This window comes from Pseudonaja textilis, chromosome 2 (assembly GCF_049901715.1).
Source record: "Pseudonaja textilis isolate UNSWEBS1 chromosome 2, rPseTex1.2, whole genome shotgun sequence".
Lineage (NCBI taxonomy): Eukaryota > Metazoa > Chordata > Lepidosauria > Squamata > Elapidae > Pseudonaja > Pseudonaja textilis.
The window spans coordinates 149,798,450-149,821,942 of record NC_141991.1 but is presented as its reverse complement, the minus strand read 5'-3'; the positions used below and the strand labels follow the sequence as shown (position 1 = coordinate 149,821,942).

At 36.3% G+C, this 23,493-nt stretch overlaps 1 protein-coding gene across 9 annotated transcripts in view; it reads left to right on the top strand.

Moving 5' to 3' along the window:
• The window catches only part of RFX1 (regulatory factor X1), a 66,794-nt gene that overhangs the window by 16,099 nt on the left and 27,202 nt on the right, over window positions 1–23,493 (top strand). For 6 of the 9 annotated variants that reach the window (XM_087925884.1, XM_087925881.1, XM_026711554.2 and 3 more), the window contains 4 exons: window positions 5,225–5,334; window positions 8,396–8,479; window positions 10,853–10,945; window positions 21,837–21,932. In XM_087925884.1, the coding sequence (XP_087782010.1) occupies window positions 5,225–5,334; window positions 8,396–8,479; window positions 10,853–10,945; window positions 21,837–21,932 (383 nt within the window). The remainder of the gene's footprint in view (window positions 1–5,224; window positions 5,335–8,395; window positions 8,480–10,852; window positions 10,946–21,836; window positions 21,933–23,493) is intronic. The other 3 variants (XM_087925885.1, XM_026711558.2, XM_087925883.1) reach the window with 1 other exon arrangement.

The window sequence follows — 23,493 nt, the reverse complement described above, 5'->3', positions numbered from 1 at the left end:
AAATTTTGACAGGATCATTGGGCAACCCAGGATCAAGATTGCCAAAATAATGTGTGACCTTGAATTAATACAGAACTTCAACCAGATGTTAAAAACAAAAGGTGTGAGAATGTCAGGACTTCTAGCACCCTACAATTAGGGGCTTCGGGCTCAATCTCTGCCTTTGTGCTGACACCAACTAGAACTATTCACAGAGAAGAGAATACACTGTACCAGTTCCATAAATAGTGCAAAAGATACCACAATCAGTAGTTTCAATCGAAGAGAATACATGTTGCTCAGAGTTGAATTGTAGAGTTGCTGTTCGTTGGTTTGCAGATGTTTCATTACCCAACATTATCTAGTCAGGTAATGAAACTTCTGCAAGCAAACAGCCAAGCTCAGAGAGCATCAGGTATTCCACATGATCAGTAGTATTGAAAACTGTTGAGAGATCAAGGAGATCAGGACAAATGGACCATCCCTAACATCTACACTGTGGCTTGATCTGAAACATGACTGAAAAATGTCCAGATAAACATTTTCTTTAAGGACCTCCTGAAACTGCAGTCCAACTACATTCTCAAAAACTATCCCTCAAAGGAAAGATTGTAGACTAAACAAAAGTTACCCAGAACGTTTGGGTCCAGCAATGAGAGCATATACCATTATTCAGTGGCCTCCAACCTTTCCAGCTTTGCAGACTGGGGAGGGGGGGATGGTTCTATGCGAGCAGTGGGCATGCGCATGCTTACCTGCCACTTCCGTGGCCCAATTCTGAACAGGCCACGGCCCAGTAGTAGGCCATGGCCTTGGGGTGGGGATTCCTGCCATTATCTATTTAAAGGGAGGCAAAAACCACCCCTTCCATCAAGAAGGCTGACTTCTTCCAAGCATTCTTCATAAGCTAAGAGGATCTAATGGCTCATTTATTGTTGTTGAATTGCATCCAGAAGCTACCTGGCAGTCAGTGTAGCTTGTATAGCAGTGGTGACACAAACACAACAAGAAGTTCCTATTATTGCTTCCCCCCGTGCTTTGAATTAGCAATAGCTTATGGATGGTCTTCAGTGACAGTCCTGTTGTAGGGCACATTGCAATACTCCAATTGTGAGGCGATCACGACATGAGTGACTACCTCCAGGGCCTCCCAATTGATTAAGGGATGCAACCAGCAATACAAGATGTACCTGTGCAAAGGCCCTCCTATGGGCAGTAGCTGTAAGCCCAAGATTTTCAAATGAGGAAGTGTAGCCCCATCCAAAACCAAAGATGGAAATGTCCCTGATCCTAGAGGCCAAGCAGCCACAGTCATTTAGTCTTATCAGGATGGGCCAAAGTCTGTTCCTTCCCATCCAGTTATAGGTTAATATGATTCCAAGTGTTCCCATATGGAACGCAAGCATATCACCTTTATTAAAACAATTTACCAATTAATAACTATACTCTAGATTATGTTCTTATGACTTAAATACTTACACTCCCTTTCCACAAGTATTTTCATGCAAAAGACACAACCCACTTTTTCAATTGTAGTCTGCAAATCAGAAAAGACTATTTCTACCTAAAATGTAAAACTAAGTTTGCAACTTTCACAGGAGATAAAGGTTCCTTGGTATCTCAAAAATAATTTAAATTGAGGTATCTCCTTATTGCACATTGAGGTAATGCCAGTATGATTCAAGAAACTAGACTTAGTAAATAAATGGTCATTTCTGTCCATTGGCATTCCTTATGGAGTAAAAAGTCTTGTCAAATTCTGTCCTAAAATCTGGAGTCTGCTTCAAGCAGTTTTAAACACATTGTTAGCAGGCTCTTCTATCTTTTCTGACTCTGCTTCCATCTATTTGCTTTCATATCTTAAACAATAACTGTTATTTTCAGGTGACTTGTTTTGATCATTTTTCAAGTAAGTTTAATTTTTTGATCTAGATTTTCATATCAGAGATGCTCATTATGACATTGTGAGAATTTCTACCCTAAATATAAAATTATCTGCTATGAGAGATAAGAGACTATGTAGGATTTTCATGCTTTCCAAAACTGGAACCAGTTTTGGGAACACATATTAGGAAACCTTGGAGTTTCCAAGAAATGTTGAATGGATGGTTGTTGCCATTACAAATTCTAATGTGTCTAGATGTCACAGAGGGTGAAAAGTGCCTTTTACAAGATGTTAATTCTTTTAATGAATTGAAGGGAACTGGTCTTTCCCTGAGAAGTTCAACAATTCTCAAGTCAGCCATTGGCACAATAATATTGATTATGCTGATCATTCTTTACATTGCAAGAGTACTTCAAGGGAACAGTTTTGAAATCCTGCATAATAAATTGTATTTTTTAAGAACACAAATGCATCCAGAAGCCCAGTGCAGCTGGCCCAGTGTGTCTTCCTCTGCCCTTTCTCCCCTTCTGTTGAGCATGTCAAATGAGACGCCCATGAAATGTGAACTGCTCCTTTGCGATTACAATCAGGTGAACAGCCGGCATCCGCCACCCAATCCTGAGAAGAACAGCAAATGTACCTACTCTGATGCGAATGTTTATTCGCAGTCAATCTGCCTGGAAGCTTTAGTAGGAACAAATGGGGATTACTTGGCCAAGGTTCCAGTTTATAAAAGGTTTGCCTGTTTTATTTTCAAGGAAAACAGCAGTTAGAGCTGAAACCTTTCAGGAGCTTCATCATGTATTATGATTGCCTTTATGCAATGCCTTTTGATCGTAAGTACTTCTGAAGGGATTTCTGCTTAGTACTTCTTGGCCTGTATCAGAGATAGATGATTTACAAATCAACTGCTGCCTTTGCTCTCTTGCAAGCCCATTGTGGCCAACAGAGTTACAGCATAGAAGAAGTTATTCAAAGCAGAAGATTCTGCTCTCAGCGTAGAAAGCTTCTTGATTGTCATAGTAGTTCTTTGAACCATGTGCTCTATCCTTGCTTATGGAAAAGAAATGTATGCACTGCTTCAGATTATATCTCAAAATCTGGAAGGAAATGAAAGGTAGCATCTTCAGAAAATAGAAAACAATTGTTTATGACAATAATATCATTGAGGGTAGATGAAAGCCAGAAGCTTGATATCCTGATGTAATTGCAGAGAGTAAGAGAAATAAGGAGTAAGAGAGTAAGAGAAGTAAGAAGTAAGAGAGAAGTGAGCTTGTTGTACCAGAGGCAGCTATATTCCTATTTGCCTTTAGAAAAAACATGTTTTCAGGGATGGATATAGAAAGGAAACATCTGGCAAATAAATAAAAAAACATAAAAAATTAAGTTTAAAAAAATACAGAACTTTGCCGGAGTAGAGTAAGCAAGGTTTGGGTTGTTACTATTAGCATTGTTGCACCAAGTGGCTTACTAAAAGTGTATTCAATCTAAGAGATGTCTAGGAGATCCAACTTTTCCAGATAACTTCTGCCCAGCCAGTCCAGATGGCGCCTTCTGAAAGTCTCTTCCTTTCTGGGGCATAGTTGGAGGCCGTCTTCCCTCCCATGATATAGCCTAAGGAAGGATGTTGATGATCCCAATCCTGTGACTTCCAGAGGCTTGTGAAATCCTGACTTTTTTGGTGGGGGGAGGTTTTGAAGATTGTGGAACAGTAGCCTGGGTTTTTAAATTTTATTTCTATTGAGCATTATTGATTATAGTTCGTCACACAGTCAGCCAGATGTTCAGACTGGATTCGGCATTTTTATCTAATTGGGTGCTATATATTGCCTGGAGTCCTTTTAGGCTGATTCTTTTTATTTAAATCCAATAAATAAATATATACAATAAAACTTTTAAGGAGCTCCTAAAATAAAGGGAGGAGAGACATTTGCTTTATCACTACAAATATTGCACAGCTTTTAAATATGAGACTATGTGATGAAGGAGCAATGTAGGGGGGGTAGTTATCTTCATTTCTGGGTAAATATATATGGACTGCCTATTACAAAGAGTAATGACAGACTGCTGGTAATTATAAACAGCTCCAACAAAAACATTCTGGAGAGATCTCAACATATAGACTTTTCTCAACAAGAACTGTGCATTTGTAGCCTAAGGCAATCTTAGTTCAAAAACATGCTTAGAGATTACAGTGTTCTTGTGAGGAAAATGAATTGCTACATTTGAATAATATGATTTCTTATTTTAAGAGCTGGCTGCTCTGCGTATTTTAATTGTCAGTATGAACTGTCAATGAAAGCCATCTGGGTTACTTTGAGCCAGTCACACTCACTCTCTCTGCCCAACCTACCCCAGAGGGTTGTTGTGGGAAAAATAGGAGGAGGAAGGTGTGTTGGATATGTTCACCTCTTTGAGTTATTTATAGAAATAATAAATATGGATACAAATAAATATATAACAAAAAATACAATATTAATATTTTACTCCCAAAACTCTGGATAAACATGTAGTTATAGAATTATAGAGCTGAAGTAAGCCATTTCGAAGACCAAACCTAAACCAAATTAAAGGCTTCCCAAGTGATATCAGTCTAATCTCTTCTTGTTCTCCTTCAAAAGAAGAGTCACCCTACCTTTACAAGTAATTCAGTTTCTTGTGCTGCTTCTGAAGGAGAATAGTGTCAGCACGGAATGGGACAGCTCTGTGCAGCCAACTCGTTGCTGCCAACTCCCCACACCAGCTCACCATGGCCAACTTGCTGCAAGATAGCTTGCCATGGCCAACTCTTGGTGGGACAACTTGCGACGGAACAATTAAACAATTCAATTTAATTTTAATTTTTGTCATTCACATTTCCTTTTTCTGTCCTTTTGTTTCCTTCTTTTAATAATTCTATTCCACCATTCCTTTGATATTAGGGTAACTTTGTCCCACGGCATTTTGTCCTATTTCAAGTTGGCTCTGTTGAATTGTCCTGCGGCAAGTTGGCTGCAGCGAGTTGTCCTAGACCCATGTCAGCAAGAGTTCAACCTGGGAAAAGGAATCCTGGATCCCTTGTTAGAGTGCAAAATATAATGAGGCAATAACTTGATATGTGTACCTCCTGGAGTAGGAAAATAAGTTATATTAACTTTTCAGAGAGCTAGGTTGTAGGGACAGAATAGGACCCCTGTTGGTCACATGCCCCTAAGTGTTGAATAAATACTAAAATTGCTGGTTGTTCCTTCACTTCAGAAAATGAGTTCAGTTTTCTGCTCTTTTCTTCCTTTTTTGGGGGGTGGGGGGGGAGATGTAATTGCAAAGTTGGAGTTTTCTTGAGAAAATTTGTCTAATATATATATTTCTGTCTTTCAATAGAAGGCTCCATGAGGCCCAGCGATACCGTTTCAGAGTCCAGTCCAGGGTCCACAGCCACACAGTCAGGAGTGCCGACTCAGGTGGTTCAGCAAGTCCAGGGCACTCAGCAGGTATGTGGCTCAACTGAGAGTCTTGCTATTAATGTGACATATATGTACTAAAGCAATCAGAGGAAGTCTGACTCAAGTTTCCAGATACGATTCATAACAGTAAAAGAACATGAGATATAATGAGTAAAACAAAAAGCATATTGGGTAAGCTGGTCTCCAAAGTAGCCAAGAATAGGAGATTGTTTGTTTGGTTCTCTTGTAGCTTTTTGTTTCTGTAATAATCAAGATGGTTTAAGATAATAAAAATATAAAATATGAGCTACAGTAATATTAATACAGTTGATATGAGAATTAATCACTGAAATAACTATTAAAAACCTGACCGCTGAGGGAGTGAGAGCCAAATGTATTTCCTTAGGTAGTATGCTCGATGTCCTGGGAGTCATGCAGGAGAATTGTCAGTCTTCTACTGACAAGAAAATCTTCAAAAGATCAGTAAGATCTCACCTGCTTATCTAAATAGCCAGGCAGGTTTATTGTTGGAAAGATATATGTAAATAATTATACCGCCAATCCATTAATAGCTTTAAAAGTCGATATCAATGTATTGGATTGTGTCGGAATGCAACTAGTAGCTAGTCCAAATATATAATAACTATACTTTTCACTGACAGTCATTTATTATATCTTATACCAGAGTTGAAACCTATTATTTTTAAGAATAGCTTGCATACAACTCATTGCACTTGTCAATGAAGACAAGTTGTAACCAAGGCAGATAAGTATTGCTAAGGCAGCCTGTTCAGGAAGGGTCACACTTGGCTCACTAACTGTAATTTGTGATCATGCTCCTTCTATTGCTGTACAACTCCAACTACTGGAAGAAGCCTCACTTCAGTCCCAGAGTCCAGCTTTTTCCTTACAAACAGCCATTCTATGTTACTTACTTATTTAAAAGATTTGTATGGCTGCTCAACTTGGAGCACAATTCTGGGTGATTCAGAACAATAAAACTGCAAACCGTAAAAACCAATAAATAATGAAAACACAAACTAAAAACCACCCCCCACCCCAAGCACCTCAGTCTTCCCTTGGGAGGCCCCAACAACCATCCAAGGGCTCCCATTACTGTTCTCCAGTGCTCGGGGAAAGAGTCAAACCTTAATGGCCTTCTGAAAAGCTAGTGGAGTTCGGGGCGGGGGGGGAGTATTTCACAAGGTGGGGCAGCTATTGGAAAGGCACTTCTATTCTTCTCTAGTTTTCATTGTTCTCTCTCATCCTTTTGAATACCAAAATTAAGTAACGTACAAATGGACCAATTAATTCTTTGGAATCGGAAAAATAAGAAAAAAAAAGAACTGGTGTCAATAGTATACCAAGGACAGTACAGAACTCCTGATAATCTCCCTAGCAATTACACGTAAATGGCGAATAGCATACAGCGATCCTTGACTTAACAACCATTCATTAATGATGGGCCAAGGTTACAATGGCCTTGGAAAGGGCCCTCTATAGCTTATAAAGTAATTCCAATCACCATAACATTGTTCCCCCCCCCCCCATGATCATGTGATCAGTTTGGTTGCTTAACAACTAGCTCACGTTTGCACCTGGCTGCATCATCTTCTGATGTAGATCTTAAGTTAAAATGACCAGAACAGTCCAATATATATTTGAACAAAATTCCAGTTAAAATATATATTTGAAGTGTGTGTGTGTGTGTGTGTGTGTGTGTGTGTGTGTGTGCATGTGTATACATATACACATATATGTATATGTATCTATGTATGTGTATATATACACATACATGCACACACATACACGCATAAGCACGCACACACACACACACACACACACACACACACAGAGCTACTGGTTTCTCAAAACATTTTCCCTTAGAATGCAATAATGAGATTTTCTGGATCAAGGAAGGCCTTTTTTCAGCAAAGGTCTTATAAAAGTCCATTTAAGAGAATAGGGACGTGTACTATACTAAAAGCTGCATTAATCACCTCCCTTAACCATGGAACCAGTCCCAGTCTGACACTGACTCTACTCGGTGGGGCAAGGATTAAGCACACACATGGTGGCCCCGTAGTATCTGCACATTCATTCCACATCATCAAGCTGAAAAGGATCTATATGAATCTGACAAGGTTATCTTCAGATGATTTGCCCCCAAATTGGAGTCTAAATCAAAATAACTCCATGACTTTGCGTGCAAAGAATTTTGAAGGTTGCTCTCATTGACCCTCCATCAGTTCCAGTTTTCCTCCATCCACATCTTGTTAGACAAGGTGTTGGAAATAGGAAACATAGTTACTGTGTTCAGTGCAGATGAGGCGGACACTGAGAAAAACACCCTCTTTACTACACGCGTTATTGCAGGGTAGATTTCAAATGGCCCTTAAAAGAGATCCTGCCTGTACTAAACTCTATAGTCCAATTCATTATGAATTCCTCCCTGTGCACCCCACCCTCTGCTTAACTGTTTTGTATTTTGTCAAGGAAATCAGGTGATCTCAAATTGAAAGTCGCCTTTTTCTGAAATGCTTTTTCAACTGAGATCAATGGGTTTTCACTCAACTTGCCTCAGTATCGTGAAATAACAAATATCAATATTTTATAGGTAGTCCTCAACTTAAAACCGTTTGTTTATTGACTGTTACAACAGCATTGAAAAAAGTGACTTATGGTCATTTTTCACACGTATGACCACTGCAGCATCCCGTGTTCATATGATAGAAATTCGGATGCTTGGCAACTGATTCATATTTATGACAGTTGCAGAGTCCCGGGGCCATGTTACCAACCATGTTTGCAACCTTCTGATAAGCAAAGTCAATTGGGAAGCCAGATTCACTTAACAATTGTGTTACTAACTTAACAACTGCAATGATTCACTTAACAACTTTGACAAGAAAGGTCATAAAATTGGACAAACTCACTTAACAACTGTTTCAACTTAGCAACAAAAATTTTGGGCACAGTTGTGGTCATAAGTCGAGAAGTAACTATATTGGCTTTACTATTCAATAAACTTCCCTATTTCTGAGTAGGAAAAATAATGAGAGTGATTAAGGCTAAAAGTCTTTTTTTAATCTTGTTCTCTTATTTGCAGAGGTTATTGGTTCAAGCCAGTGTACAAACAAAACCTGGAACAGTATCTCCTCTGCAGCTTACAAGTGTGCAAGTTCCCCCACAGGTGAGTCTCATTTCTTTTACTGATGCTGCTACAAACAGTTGGAAATGGGTTGAAGCATTCTCCTTTGTCCAGCAACCTGCCTGCTGGACAATATTCAAGTGTTTCAAATGTTGCTGTAAAATGTGATGTAATTATAGTCCTGTTTTGGGTAAGAAATGTAGTTGCATTATGGTACTAACTCAAGCTAACGTGTTTATTGCAAGAAATGTCATGAATTGCTTTATGAAGATCAAAGTAATAAAACACTTTTCACAGTCTCCACAAAATGCATATTAGTTTATTTGATTAATACCTCATTATTTTCATATGAGAGGAAGACCAAGGCATATAATGCTGAAAGAGATTAAGAAAAGAATTAAAGTATGATTAAGATGAATACATGAAGAAATAAGTCTTAAATTATTTTATACAGATGAAAAAGTAGAAATGTCAAATATTAAAACCAGTATCTTAAATCATGTTCATAATGGCAACCAGTTCAGGTTTTTCAACATTAGGATAATACGGCCCCTATATTTTGCATCAGTCTAATTGACAAGGGTGCTGAGAACAGATGTTTGTGGACACTCTTTCAAGAATGACCTGATGTAAAGCACAAAAGGCAGAGAAGCTATTTGGCTCAGGAAAATGACCAGTGATAATTAGAGATAATTATATAACCATTCTTCTTGCTATTGTCACTGCCTTGAAATCCAGATGCAGCTGAGGACCAAGTAGCTGTCTCATACTGTGAAATTCTTCTCTCGAGGAGAATAGAACCATATACTGAAATGCAGTTTTAGGATCAGCTCCCTGTTAATGATATCTGGTTTAATTTTGATTTGCTCATTCATTAAGTGTAATACAGGTAGTCACACTTGCTGATCCCTTTATCAGCAATCATTTGAAGTTATACCAATGCTGAAAAACAAGACTTATGACTGCTCCTTGAAGTTATGGCCGTTACAAGTCTTCACAATCACATGATCATGATTCAGGCATTTGGCAACTGGCTCGCATTTACAGAATTTGCATTGTCCCACGGTCATGATTGCTGTTTGCCACCTTCATGGCTGGCTTCCAAAAAGGAGAGTCAAGGGGTAGCTGGCAGCAAGTCATGTTCATGTGACCTGTTTAATGACTTTACCACTTAGGACAGTGATGGCGAACCTTTTGATCCCCGATTGCCCAAAGCCCATGCGCACGTGCACACATGCATACCCCAAATTCCAGGCACTCCCCCCTACGCATGTGTGCACCACCCCTCCACACATGCAGCCCTGCCTCCTGCATGCAGCCCTGCCCCCCCATGCATGCGCGGCAGAGACCCGAAGACCAGCTGGCTGAAGGGTGGCGCGCGTGCATGCACGGTGGAGCTGAGCTGGGGTGATGTGGTACCATAGGAATTAAGACAGATAATTTTGTTTGAGACTTTTCCAGAGGAATCTGGAATCCATCAAAGAGATGATTGTTGAACCTTTTGACAAAAGTTTTGGAATGGGATGAAGAAGTCATGAGTGTCTAAATGAACAGAGTATATAGATTTAGCACAAGATATGCAGAATTCTGAAATGTATCAAGAGATATAATTGTGCACTTTGTCAGGAAGAGTACAAGAGATCATGTTTGGCAATATTTCAGGACTGAAATTGGGATTAATGATTAAGAAATAATTGAGTTCAAAGATATATCTATCCATATTGTGCAAGAACAGTATACTTTTTGACTGCTATACAGAAAAATATAATTTTGTTGGGATAACTAAAATGAGTAATCTTTACTTTTAAGCAACAGAGGTTCCAACTAACAAAAGACAATACTTTTTTGAAATGTTTAAAGAGGAATTAGAGGAGATACAAATGGATCCAAAACAAGGAATCATGCAGCAAGTACAGCAAACAGTTATAAACTTATAAAGTACATCATAAGCATGGTTTTTAATTGCCTAAACTATAGAATATAAGTGGGGCAACTGCTGCCTCCCAACACAAAAAAAGAATTTTATTATTTGAAAAAGTTAAAACAAGATGTGATTTGTCTATAGTTGGGGGATGCTTTGGGTACAGCCTACATATTTTTTATCAAGCTTGGTTTTGTTCACTGCCCTCTGGAACTGAGGAAAAACAGATGTACTTGGGGCAATCTTTAAAGAACATTTTTCGTGCATATGTATATAATATAGTGTCTTTCTATGTACACAGGGGACAATCTGTAGCATCAGTGTAAATTGAGGCAAATAATAAAGCAGTTTTGGCACAATTTATTGAATGTATGTGAATAGGTAGCTTGGTCCAACGAATATAGCAACTTATCAGTTAGTCTTGCTTCTTAATGAGTTCAACTTATCATAGTTCTTCTAAAGATAATCAGGACTTTTTATGCCAATTATTTCAGCGACTCGTGGTACAGAATACACCACAAACTAGCAAAGGAGGATCCATAGCTTTGACTGTACATGGTGTACAACAAGTCCACTCTTCACCTGAGGTGAGTGATAAAATATTCAGATTTCTCAGATTTTGTGAAACATATACAGTATGTAGATGTCCTGTTTGCTGTACATCAAAGAAACTGCAGTTTGACTTTCACTACCTTTTGGTGTTGCTTATCTTCATATCTGTCTGCCAATTCTGTCTTTGTTACTTCCCTTTTCCTGCCTGCTGTTAGTTCCTTTACCTAGTTAGTCAGTCCTGATTAAGTTTCCATCTCACTTTTAATTAAATCAAAAGCAAGTATATAGTTTTATCATCCCAACAATGCTGTTAACTGTGGGGGGAAAATCAACATGTGTTGGTCACTTAAAAATCAAATAGTTTCCAAGGAAATATAACCAAATATAGTAAGGAAGAACATGATTACAGTCCTTTTAATATGAAAAATATATTCGTTTGTACCTTCAATTGATGGACAGTAAAATGATAGTTACACAATTTGATTGCATTAATTGTTTTTAAAGTATATATGAATCTGTACTGCTTAATTTTTCTTTTTTTATTATTTTTTAAAATTTTATTGTTTTTTAAGACAAACATAGACAAACAAAACATAAAAACATCAAGCCATCTTCCATATATATACATATAGTTTGTCAGTTGGTCTACAAATTTTTTTGTGCTTCCATTTCGTAGTCTTCAATTACAATTACATTGTATATGTTTCTCATATTGTCAATCAAATATTAAATACATTAATATCATTGTTAATCATTTGACTATACTATTATTCATTCATGTTTTATGAGATAATCCATGTTTTACTTAATTTGTTTTATGACAATCCATATTATCATCTCAAATCTATCCTACAATCATTTTGTAGATATAATAATAATAAGAAAAAAAACCTCTTTATATACTTATTATTTTCTAAAGATCTACATATTTCATTACCATGTTTTATTGTCTAACCATTGATAGAAAAGATCCCAAATTTTATAAAATTGTTTATCATCTTGTTCTCTGATTTCAAATGTCAGTCTACTCATTTCAGCACATTCCAATATTTTCTTAATAATTTCCTCCTGTGATGGTATTTTCTCATTTTTCCAATTTTAGCAAATACAATCCTAGCCGCTGTTAGTACATTTACAATCAGATATTTCAATTCTTTACTATATATTTCAGGTAAAATTCCCAATAAAAATATCTCTATATGCTTTTCTGTCATTTTTTCCAACCATGTGTGGATTTTAGTCCAATATTTTTTGGCATCCGCACAAGTCCACCACATATGGTAATATGAGCCAGGTATCTGATGACATTTCCAACATTTTCCAGATTTGTTCTTGAACATTCTTGCTATTCTTTTCTGGGGGAAATGCCATCTGTAAAACATTTTATACAAATTTTCTTTATATGCTGTTGACATTGTCATTTTGTAATTTTGAGACCACAGTTTTTGCCATTTCTCTAGATCAATCCCATATCCAAAATTCTTCCCCCAAGCAATCATAGTTTCTTTAACTTGTTCTTCTTCTAGTTTAATTTCTAATAAATATCCATACAATTTTTTAATCACCTTTTCATCAGTACCTGTTAAAATCTTATCTAAATCAGTCGGTTTATCATAGAAACCTTCTGTTTTAGAATCTTTGTCATACCTTGAATGTATTTGTGCATATGAAAACCAATTCATCTTTATGCCTTGTTCCTCTATTTTTTGCATAGATTTAAGTTCACCCTTTTCATTCAATATTTCACCACATCTAACTGTTTGTTCCTTTTTATATATTATAGGATAGGAAAATGCTTCAATAATTGATAACCAGACTGGAATTTTCAAATAACATTGCCTTTTAGTCTTCTCCCAGTTTAACCACAGAGACTCCCGTATATAATGTCTTCTAAAATACCCCCGTGTTTTAGTTCCTTTGTATCATAAAAAAGCATGCCACCCCAACAACAGATCATGTCTTTCTAATGTCAACAATCTAGTATTTCTTAATGTTATCCATTCCTTAACCCACATCAAATTTGTAGCTTGGTAATACAACTCCTAATTAGGCAAACCAAATCATCCTCTTATTCTGGTATCTTGCAAAAGTTTTAACTTTATACTCGCTTTCTTACCTTGCCATATATATTTCAACACAATTTTATTTAAATCTTCAAAATAATCTTTTCCAAGCCTAACTGGAATTGTTTGGAACAAATATAAAATTCTGGGTAATATATTCATCTTGATTGTTGATATTCTCCCTATTAATGACAGTTGTAAATTTTCCCATTTCACCAAATCTAGCGCTATTTGTTGCTTAAGTTTAATATAGTTATTCTCTTTTAGTGTACTACATCTTGCTGTCAAATGTATCCCCAAATGTATCTTATTCATGACCTGGATTTTTAATACATCCGCCAGTTCTTCCTTTTGCATATTCTTTGTCAAAATCTTTGTTTTGTCTTTATTTATTTTCAAACCAGCCACCTTTCCATATACCTCTATCTTTTCTATCAATTTTGATGCTGTTTCTAGTGGGTCTTCTAAAATGAAAACCAGATCATCTGTAAATGCTTGCAGCTTAACTTCTTCCTTTTTAATTTTCATCCCTTTTATATCATTTTCTTCTCTAATATTTCTGTTTAACACTTCCAAAGTTAACATAAATAACAAAGGTGACAGTGGGCACCCTTGTCTTGTTCCTTTTCTTATATCAATAGAATCTGTCAGTTCTCCCTCTATCATTACCTTTGCCGTTTGGTTATGATATATAGCTTCTATTGCTTGAATAAATTTTTTACCAAAGCCCATCTGTTCCAACTGTAGTAACATGAATCCCCAATTCACATTATCAAATGCCTTCAGTGCATCTAAAAATATCAAAGCCATGTTTTTCAGGGTGTGGCTCGTAATATTCCAAAGTGTCCAAGATTACTCTCATGTTGTCTTGTATTTATCTATTTGGCAGAAATCCATTTGGATCAGGGTGGATAAAATTATTTAGGTATTTTTTAAGTCTTTCTGCCAATATTGAAGCAAAAATTTTATAATCTGCATTTAGTAAGGAGATAGGTCTATAGTTCTTGATTTGTAATAGATCAGCCTCCTCTTTTGGGATAAGTGTAATATAAGCTTCTGACCATGATTTAGGTATTTTCTTCTTTAACATAACTTCGTTCATAACTTCTAGCAATGGAAGGTTCAATGATTCTTGTAGTGTTTTGTAAAATTCTGCCGGAAGTCCATCTGGGCCTGGTGCCTTTCCATTGTTTTGCTTCTTAAGTGCTTCAGTTAACTCCATCATTATTATATTGCTTTCTAACATTGTTACAATCTCTTTAGGTATCTGGGGTAGATGAGCATTCTGTAAGTACTGTTTAACTCTTTCCTCGTCAATATTCTCTTGTATGTATAGTTTCCCATAATAGTCTCGTATAATTTCCTTCTTCTCTTTACTTCCATAGCAAACTTGGCCTTGATCATCTATTAATTGCAATATTTTCCTTGATTCTTTCTCCTTTCTCAGTTTATATGCTAACCATCTACCTGGTTTATTTGCATCTTCAAAATAGTTCTGTTTCACACCTCTGATTTTCTGTGCTAATTCTTCTTTTTCCATTAGTCCCATTTTATGTTTAATTATTTCCATTTTAAACTTAATGTCCTTTTTCTGTGGCATTTTCTGTAGCTCTTTTGCAAGTCCTTTATACTCATCCTCTAATGTCTTAGAGGCTAGTCTTTTTGTGGTATTTCTTTCCCTTGTATAGTCTATTATCAAGCCTCTGGCATATGCCTTCATTGTATCCCATATGTTCTGCAGTGATATATTTTATTTTTTATTTTCTCTAAAGAAAAAGGCCAGTTCTTTCTCCATCCTCTGTATGAAATCTTTTTCCTTTAATATAGTATTATTTAACGTCCATCTAGATGATCTTCTTTGTCCTTTCCATTTAATTGTCATTGGATTGTGATCTGCCCAAGTACTTGTTTCAATATTTATTTCTTGGATATTAGCTAACAATTCTATTGACATCCATATCATATCTATTCTGGACCATGATAAATGTCTGTTTGAATAGAAGGTGTATCATTTAGTCTTAGTCTTTCTTTCTCTCCATGTATCTTTTAAATTTATTTCATCTTATCATTGTGAGAAAAGATTTAGGGAGAGTCTTTCTGTTTTGCTTTGTTGTTTTTTGTGCTGTATAGTCCAATTTATTGTCTACAATTCCATTAAAATCTCCCATCATAACTATATTAACATAGTCCAGTTCGATTATTTTCATATGTAGTTTTCTATAAAATTCTTCTTGATTGTCATTCAGGGCATAGATTTCAATCAGGAGTGTTTTCATATTATTGTCCATTATTTCCACCATTAGTAATCTTCCATAGTCATCAGTATAGATCAATTTCGCTGGGATAATATCTTTAATGTATAAAACCACTCCTCTTTTCTTGCATTGTGTCAAAGAAGTAAATATTTTCCCTAATTTTGGCTGTATCAGCAATTGTTCATGTTGCTTTTTGATATGTACTTCTTGTAGGCAGATTATATCAAATTTTAATTTCTCTAATTTATGGAAAGTTTTCCTTCTTTTAACAGCTGAGTTAAGTCCATTTATGTTAATTGTAATCAGTTTTTTCTCTCCCCTGGTTATATTTTGTAGTTAGTTTTAGCAGCTCTCATAGATCTTGGTTCACGTTGTTCTTTGACTTCCACCTTTGCACCTACTGCACCTTCTTCTTTTTCAGTCGCCATTTGGCAGCCCTCTTGGAATTCAATTAGTGACATTTCTTTTTCTGTCTCCTCCTCTTTCCCTCCAAAATATTCTGTGTAAAATAATTCAGCTTTCTCAATTGAGTCAATTCTGTGTCTCTGTTCTTGCCATGTGAACATTAAACCTTCTGGAATCAGCCATCTACAATTCACCTCTTTTTTAAGTAGCATCTTGGTCAGAAATCAGTATTCTCTTCTCATCTCTCTCACTCTTCTGGGTACTTGTTTCAGGACCACAATCTCCTTATCTTTATATTTCAAAGTTTTCTCTCTTGCCACTTGCAATATTTGCGTTTTAATGGCTTTCTTTGTAAATCTGATGTGAACTTCTCTCGGTAGGTTATTTCTCACTGCATATCTTGTGAAAACTCAATAAACCTTGTTTGTTCCATCCATCATCTTCTCTGGTTATTTCCAGAGCTTCAGCCAAAATTTCTGTCATTATGTCAGCTAGGTTTTGTCCCTTTTCTTCCTCTGTGTTTTGGAATCTGAGATAAAATTCTGATCTGTCCATCTCCCATCTCAACATCCCACTTTTACCTTGTTCAACCACAGTTAATCTGCTATCAATATCTCCAATCTTCTTATCTCTTTGTTTATCTTCTTCAAGTTTTTGGAATCCCTCATCATACTTGATCATCATTTGTTGAATGTTCTCCACCTTTTCATCAGTTTTTCCTGTTCTTTGTTCAATGTTCTCTGTTCTCTTTTCAGTATTCTCTGTTCTTATTTGTATATTTTGTATTCCTTGCATAATCATCTGTAGCGTCACCTATTCCTGTTCTTTTTCTTGCTGTAACATTGTCTGTATTGAGCGTTGTCCTCCCGATGGTGAAGAGGAAGAAGTAGAAGTTGAAGGACCAGCCGCTGTTAGTTTCCTACTCATTTCAGACACTTCAAAATCTTCAGGTTCTTCTAGACCTTAATCCACTTGTAAAATAACCAATTGTAATTCCAAGTAAAAATAGTGGGGGGAAAAGAAGCCTAATAATAATAATAAAAATTTCTTCAGGTTCTTGTATACCTTAATCCAATCGATTGGTTAGATAGCAGTAAAAACTCAAAAATGAAAGAAAAAAACATAAACAGAAAAAGGAAAAAATTGTTAAGTCCTGGAAGAGGCGGAAAAGTAGAAAATAAAAAAGTAAAGAAGAAAAGGAAGAAGTTCTTCAGGTTCTTCAACACCTTAATCCAATTAAAAAGTCTCAGGTATAAAAAGATGTACAGAAAAAAAGAAAGCCACAAAAAAACCCCAATATGGAAAATAAATAGAAAAAAAATACGGGGGGTGGGGGGGGGAGAGAGAGAGAGAGAGAAAAGAAAAGAGACTACTCCCTTTAAAAAAAAAAGAAGGAAAACATTAATACTAAAACTTTTCCTTTAAAATAAAATGCAGATGTAAAAATTAAACTTCAAAAACAAAGACAAAAACAAGTTCCAAAAGGCCAAAGATCCTAATAGCTATTACAAAAAGCAAGCTAGTAAGGAGGGGGGTTGTTAAAGTAAGAAATAGCCCAGCTTAAAAAAGGTAAAAAGAGCACACTGCACCTAATTTAGTTATCCAAGGCTTTTGTTAAAATTTATAACTCTCTTCTCCAGAGTCTTATCGTCTTTTTTTTCTGTAAACTTCAACACCAGACTCCAGCTACTGATAGAAACCCAGAAGAGCACCTGCAATAATACTCTCCCATGCTCTTCCCTCTATCTTATCAAACAGGCTCAAAGTCCTTGAAAAGAAGTCCCAGATCTTTCCCAGCTTTGTCTGGTCAAGAGAAATAAAAAGAGATAGAATATTTCCAAGCCTCTAGTTGGCAGTGTTACAAAGTTTCTTCTGCTGTCACTTTCCCCCTCCTTTTCCAAGCAAGATATAATAAAAATTAATTAAAAAGGGGAAAGGGTATTAAAAAAGATGACTAGAAGGGAGTCTCTAGCCTAAAATATTATAAAGTCAAAAAGGAGAGAAAGAATAGATAAAAAAAAGCCAGTCCAATTTCAAAATATAAAATCAAATATAAAAAGTCCAGCAAAAAAAAAAAAAATCACCTTGACTTCCTGTTTAAAATCGCCGCTTAATCACTTCTGTCTAAAATTTTACAGATTCTTTCTTTTCCTTAGGGTGTCCTTTCAAATCTTAAAGTAAAGAAAAAATTCTCACCAAACCGGCACACTTTCTCTTTCCGTTCTTTTCCATTTCGGAGCAGTCCCAACTTCAGCTGGGCAGCTTTAATGGCTGCCTCTTTGCCGCTGGCAAAAAGAGCTTCTCCTGGATCTACCAGGGACTTTGCAGTATCCCTGGGATCGACAGGCTGCGCTCTTTACGTTCAGTTTAGATCCATTTGGACCATCCAGGAGCAAAGATATTGGCAGCGATCTCAGACCTCCAAGATTGCATGCCGTATCGTCGAAACCCCAACTCCGCCCTCTGTACTGCTTAATTTTTCTGTCTGTTCCATTCTGTGATTAGCAGAGATCAGACAGAATAGGACAGATCCAAGCAGAAAGACTGCCTGATGAATTGAAATAGAAGGTGTATTTTTCCATGTAATTGCAAAAAAGTACTTCTGACTTCATGGGAAGGAGGATGTAGCACCTATCCAAAACACTTTAAAGCAGTTGTATGTTATCAAAAAGGAGAAAGATACCAAGAAAAAAATGGTTGCTTTAGAAAACTGAAGACAGATACTGCATTTGTATCATCTATATGCTCAAGAATACCTGAAGCACTATTTTGGAATTGAACTCAAAATGCTTCAGAGCTACAATGAAAAGCACAGAAAACAAATCCAAGACTAAAGATCTATTAATCAGGCAACAGGAACAGAACTTGGATAGCTCCATGTGAAACCCAGTGGATGATGTCCCCCTGCTGATTGGAATGATGTTTTGTTCTGTTTGCTGTTTTTGAAGTTTTGTATGCTAGGGAAATAGAATTCTGCTGAATGTGGTTCCTTAGTTACTTTCCGACTCCCATCCATTGTTTTGTAAATGGTTAATAATCTGGCTTTTCCTATCTGAAACCCATTTTATTCTATTCCCCATAACAGGAAATTCAGTAAGTAAATCTGAGGTTTAGATTTGAGTTTTCATCAGATCTATCTCTTCTGAAGTGCCAAATTTATTAAAATATTTTCTGCATAAATTCTCTTGCACAAGATTTTTGTTGCTGATTACCTCACACCAAGCTTTAAATAATGGTAATTCTTCATAAATCCTAGCAATTTATTTAATGCTTTGGAGCTCTCAACCCAACTCATATGTTATGTCCTTATAGTCCTTTCAATAGGCTGTTGTGAGGCTACATTCATCCATTTTATACAGGAAGGATAATTTGGGAGAAAAAGCTTTATATTATCAAAACAATATGATAGTTCCTTTCCTGGGACTTTTCCTATGACAGCTTAATAGTGGAAATTCCAGTCCCTATTTTGCTGTTGTAAGTCAAAGACTACCTATATGTAATAGGTATGTTATCTGTTGCAGTTAATCCCACATGCATAACTCAAAAGAGATATTTATGGATGACAATTATAGTTTTGGCTGTATAGAGCTATTTTCAGTCTTCTGTTTCTGAAATAATGTTAGTGGGGAGGGAAGGGAAGGGGCACCGGTATTTTGGTAGATGATTTCTCTTTGGTAGATGATTATTGTTTCTAAAATTGCCTATAGGAACCATCTTGGTACGGCCAGTATTTTGGGGATTATTGGCTATGCTGATCTTGCATGTTGATGTAGTTTTTGATAATAATTTAGTGCTGCCATTTTTCACTTCATTAATGAAAACAACCACTGAGAGTTTTGAAGGAACCTAGTGTATTTTAAAAATCAGTTCACTATAATCATGAATATTGTAAAATTAAAAAATCAGCAGCAAACAAAAAGGCAAGATTTTAAAAAAATAAACTAAAGGATCGCTTTGGCAAAGAATGATGCATAAAGATAAATTCAGTATGATCCCAAAATCTGAAGTCAGTCCCCTAATATGGATAGTATTCAGGCTTATCCAGCTTTCATTGGTGGTCAGTCTGTAAAAACAAATATGCAAAATTCATTCCGTTGAACTCATTGAGATATATGACACAATTTGTTCTGATTTGAGCATAGTTTTTTAATTATTCTTTCTCCTATTTTAACAAAAATCAATTCTACATCCTCAGTCTTACAAATTAAGCAATAAGCTAGAAGAATTGCCCAGATCAATAGAATATGTTTATTTGGATTTGTTTCTATACTGCTTATTTCAGTAATTTATTTATTTATGTATTTGTACTGTTTAATTAATTGAATATTGTTAAGTTGAGGTCATATTTTGTTGAGATTTTGCCTCATGGTGCCACTTTTTGCAAAGTTAATGGTGGACCTGCAAGAAAGATGTGCTGAGTCAAGGATTTTTCTGTATACTTGATATTCTTTCAGTTTCTGAGATATAGAGATGACTCAGGTTATGGAAATGAGCATGCCTAAGCTTTCAATTTGCAGAGCTCAGCTTGGTTTACCAGTGAGCTACGATAGTGAAACAGGAGGGAAGATTATTATGTGCATCACCGTAAGTTATTTATAAAAGTACTAAAGCCAGGATATAAATACATACTAAGTAAATTAAAAATAAAACAAATCTGAGGGAAAATCTCAGGCCAGTCAAACACAGGTAACAGCATATTATTGAGCCCCCTTTGTGGCAATGATAGTGTTGAAAGAACAGTCGTTCTTCTATAGCACTGTTTTGTTCATAAGTTACAGGTTTCCTTGGAGCTAATTTCAGCTTGTCCCACCCAGTGACATCAGAATTTTTGAAAGCTGCTGTGATATAATCGCTAAGACTTTGAGGATAAATTTGTTTATATCTGTTTCAGCATTAAGAGTTCATTAGTTTGCAGATCAGTCTCTGTGAGAAATAATTTCTATCTTTTGTTATGACATGAATTTTAGTTATTGTAGTCTTGCAGAAATTTTTTTTTGAAAAGATCTAGTCCAGGGGTGTCAAACGGGCAGCCCATGGGGCAGATGCATCACATGCAGGCCATGCCCACCCTGGTCCCGTAAAGGCAAAAAAATTTGCGATACGTCACATGACGCGATCAAGTTTGACACCCGTGATCTAGTCTATCGTTTGATTAGTTCAACTTCATCCTTCAGTCTGCTTCATGGCTTCTTCCATATCATACAGTCTAAGAGGAGATAAGATTCTTGCTTTGAAGGAAGTGACTGATGTAGTGAAGATGTTCATTTGGGTTCTTAGGTTGGCTGATTGAAGTTAGACAATTCAATTTTCCTCCTCACTTCATATAGATATTTTTGAGCCCTTGGAATTAATTTAATTATTTATTCATCAAATTTACATAACTGCCCATTTTGCAAAAGTAATCCTGCAGTGTACAATAAAATAAAGAGTTAGAGACAAATATAAATGACCATTAAACACAATTAAACATTAACATAAATAGGACCACAGGAGAGTGGTACAACATACCGTACACAATATGACCATCTTATGGGCCCTATGGTTCCATGGGGTTCCCAAGGCTGGAAAATCTATTTTTAAGAGATTTTTAGAAAGCTAATAGAGTCAGATTTTGTCATAATATGTTTGGTTATTTTGAAAGAGCTTCTTAGACTTTTGGTTGGTGACAACTCTAATTTTCTTGACAGAATCATTAAATTTCTACGTTATTTCTTGTTAATGACATTCAGTTTAGCAAGCTTGTATTCTATTGTTCCTGAAACATTTATAGTTTAAAACTGAAAGTCAGTTTATCAACTGTTTTTTGTGTCGGACTGTTTTAAAGAGTTCAGGACTATTCCATTTTTATCTGAAGTAAACCACAAAAGAACATATTGGAAGTTGAGACCATATCTGGGACTGTCAGAAATGTTTGTTCTTTGATGTCAAAATCCACCCCTCCAGACATAGAAATGGAAGGTTGATATTCAGTTCTCTCCATACTTGCTTTTTTTCATTTTTTTTTAAAAAAACACTTTAAAAAAAACTGGATACTGTAAAAAAATTGTTCCCAGAAAAGGAATATTTCCAGCCTGGAAGAACCTTACTGATTTCTAGCTAAGATCAAGTGAGCATGAATTGTAAACTATATAACACGATCCATCATGCAGTTGTGCTTTTGTCCTATCCCCAGAGAGGGTAAAGTGCTCCTCCTTGCCTTTCAGCGCTCCCCTGTCCAGAACAGTAACTCTGCCGCTAAACCAGGACAAGTACAGCAGCTCCAGGTCCACGGAGTCCAGCAAGTGCCTGTTGCACAAGAGGTGCTGTATTTTTGCTTGCATCAGACTTGTGGTCCTCCCCAATTTCAGTCATTGCTTTTTGGATGACAAGAATTCAAGCCTAATAAGGTGTTACCCTGGATTCTTAAATTGTTGCCCGCTAACAATTTCTAAGCATCCTTGGAAATCTTCAGCCCACCATATTCAGTTAGTATCTCAGTGCATGTAACTCAGAACTTAATAACATTTTCCTTTCACCAACTCCTAGATTTGTGTAAGTCCTAAAAACAAGCATGTAAGCATCTACTGTGGCCCATTCCTGTTTCATGTTCATTTCTCCCAATGGCAGATTGTATGTGTTTTATGTGTGTTTCACAGCTAATAAAAATGTTTTTGTGAAACATTTTGTTGTTTTGCTTGTTGAACCATAATATCCTATTACTCTGTATTTTTAAGAACCATAGTTGCCTATATGAGGGATGAGGGAATAGCTTTGTTGTTTAAAATTAACTGCATTCTATTGAATGCATAATGCATGCCCAAACAAAAGCAACACTGTTAAAGGCATTTTTCCTGCAAATAATAATTTTGTAAGTTTTTCTTTTTAAAAATTGCAGATTGTTCTTCTTCATTATAATGTGTTTTTGTGTAAGTCTTCAAAAATAAAACCCTGGCAAATTCCATAGACCATATTCCCACTGTATCACATACCAGAATACCAATTTTCTTCTGCTGCTTTGTGTAGTTAATCCAGACCCAAAAGAAATGGCACCTCTGATTTAGGAACTTACTCTAGTTTTCCATAGGGATCAAATCCTGAATTACTTTACAGTCAGATTATTTGGTATGTAATAAATAGTCATCTGTGTTTCAAAAATCCCTCTGCAAAGTCTAGGTGACAAATACTAGTCAGAGGAACTTGGACAATTTTTTCATGATAAAAGACTTGATTTTCTCCCCTTTTACAAAAGTTAAAATATTTTCTACAGTTGGACCAAGCATTCTACAATGGGATATATCATTACTTTTCTCTTCAGGAGGCAGAGGTAGTAGATTCTGATATGCTCCTCAGGAGGGGAGATAATTCCAGTCTTGGTTCTGACTCTACCTTGTTCTGGAGAGAATGCAGGTCTGTCAACTGCACTAACCATCTGTGCAACTGAAGGTCCATTAGTAGACAGACTTCCCTTGCTTCTTTCTATTTTAGTTCCTTGTCTTGTACTATGTTTACCTTGAAATTAGAATGAGAAGACCAATAATCACTAAACTCATGGAATTTGCTGCCTGTGGGCATGTACAGAACTGCTTTGTTGGCTAGATCTGAGCAACAGGACTGGCTCTCATTGCATCAGCCTCTGAACTGCCGATCACAATTGCATGTTGTTTGTAGCCTCAGGAGGTCTTGTCAGGAGAATCAGATAGCCTGGGCATGCGAAAGGAAGGAAATGAATGACTATCCAATTGCTCTCTGTTCTTTACAGGATGCTTTAATGGCTCAACTGCCAAATAACACCTTATCTATGAAGGCTCCATACTTTTTGAATACTGAAGTTTTTTTATAATCATCAGGTGGTCACTTAGCTGTAGTCTTGCCATCTCTGGA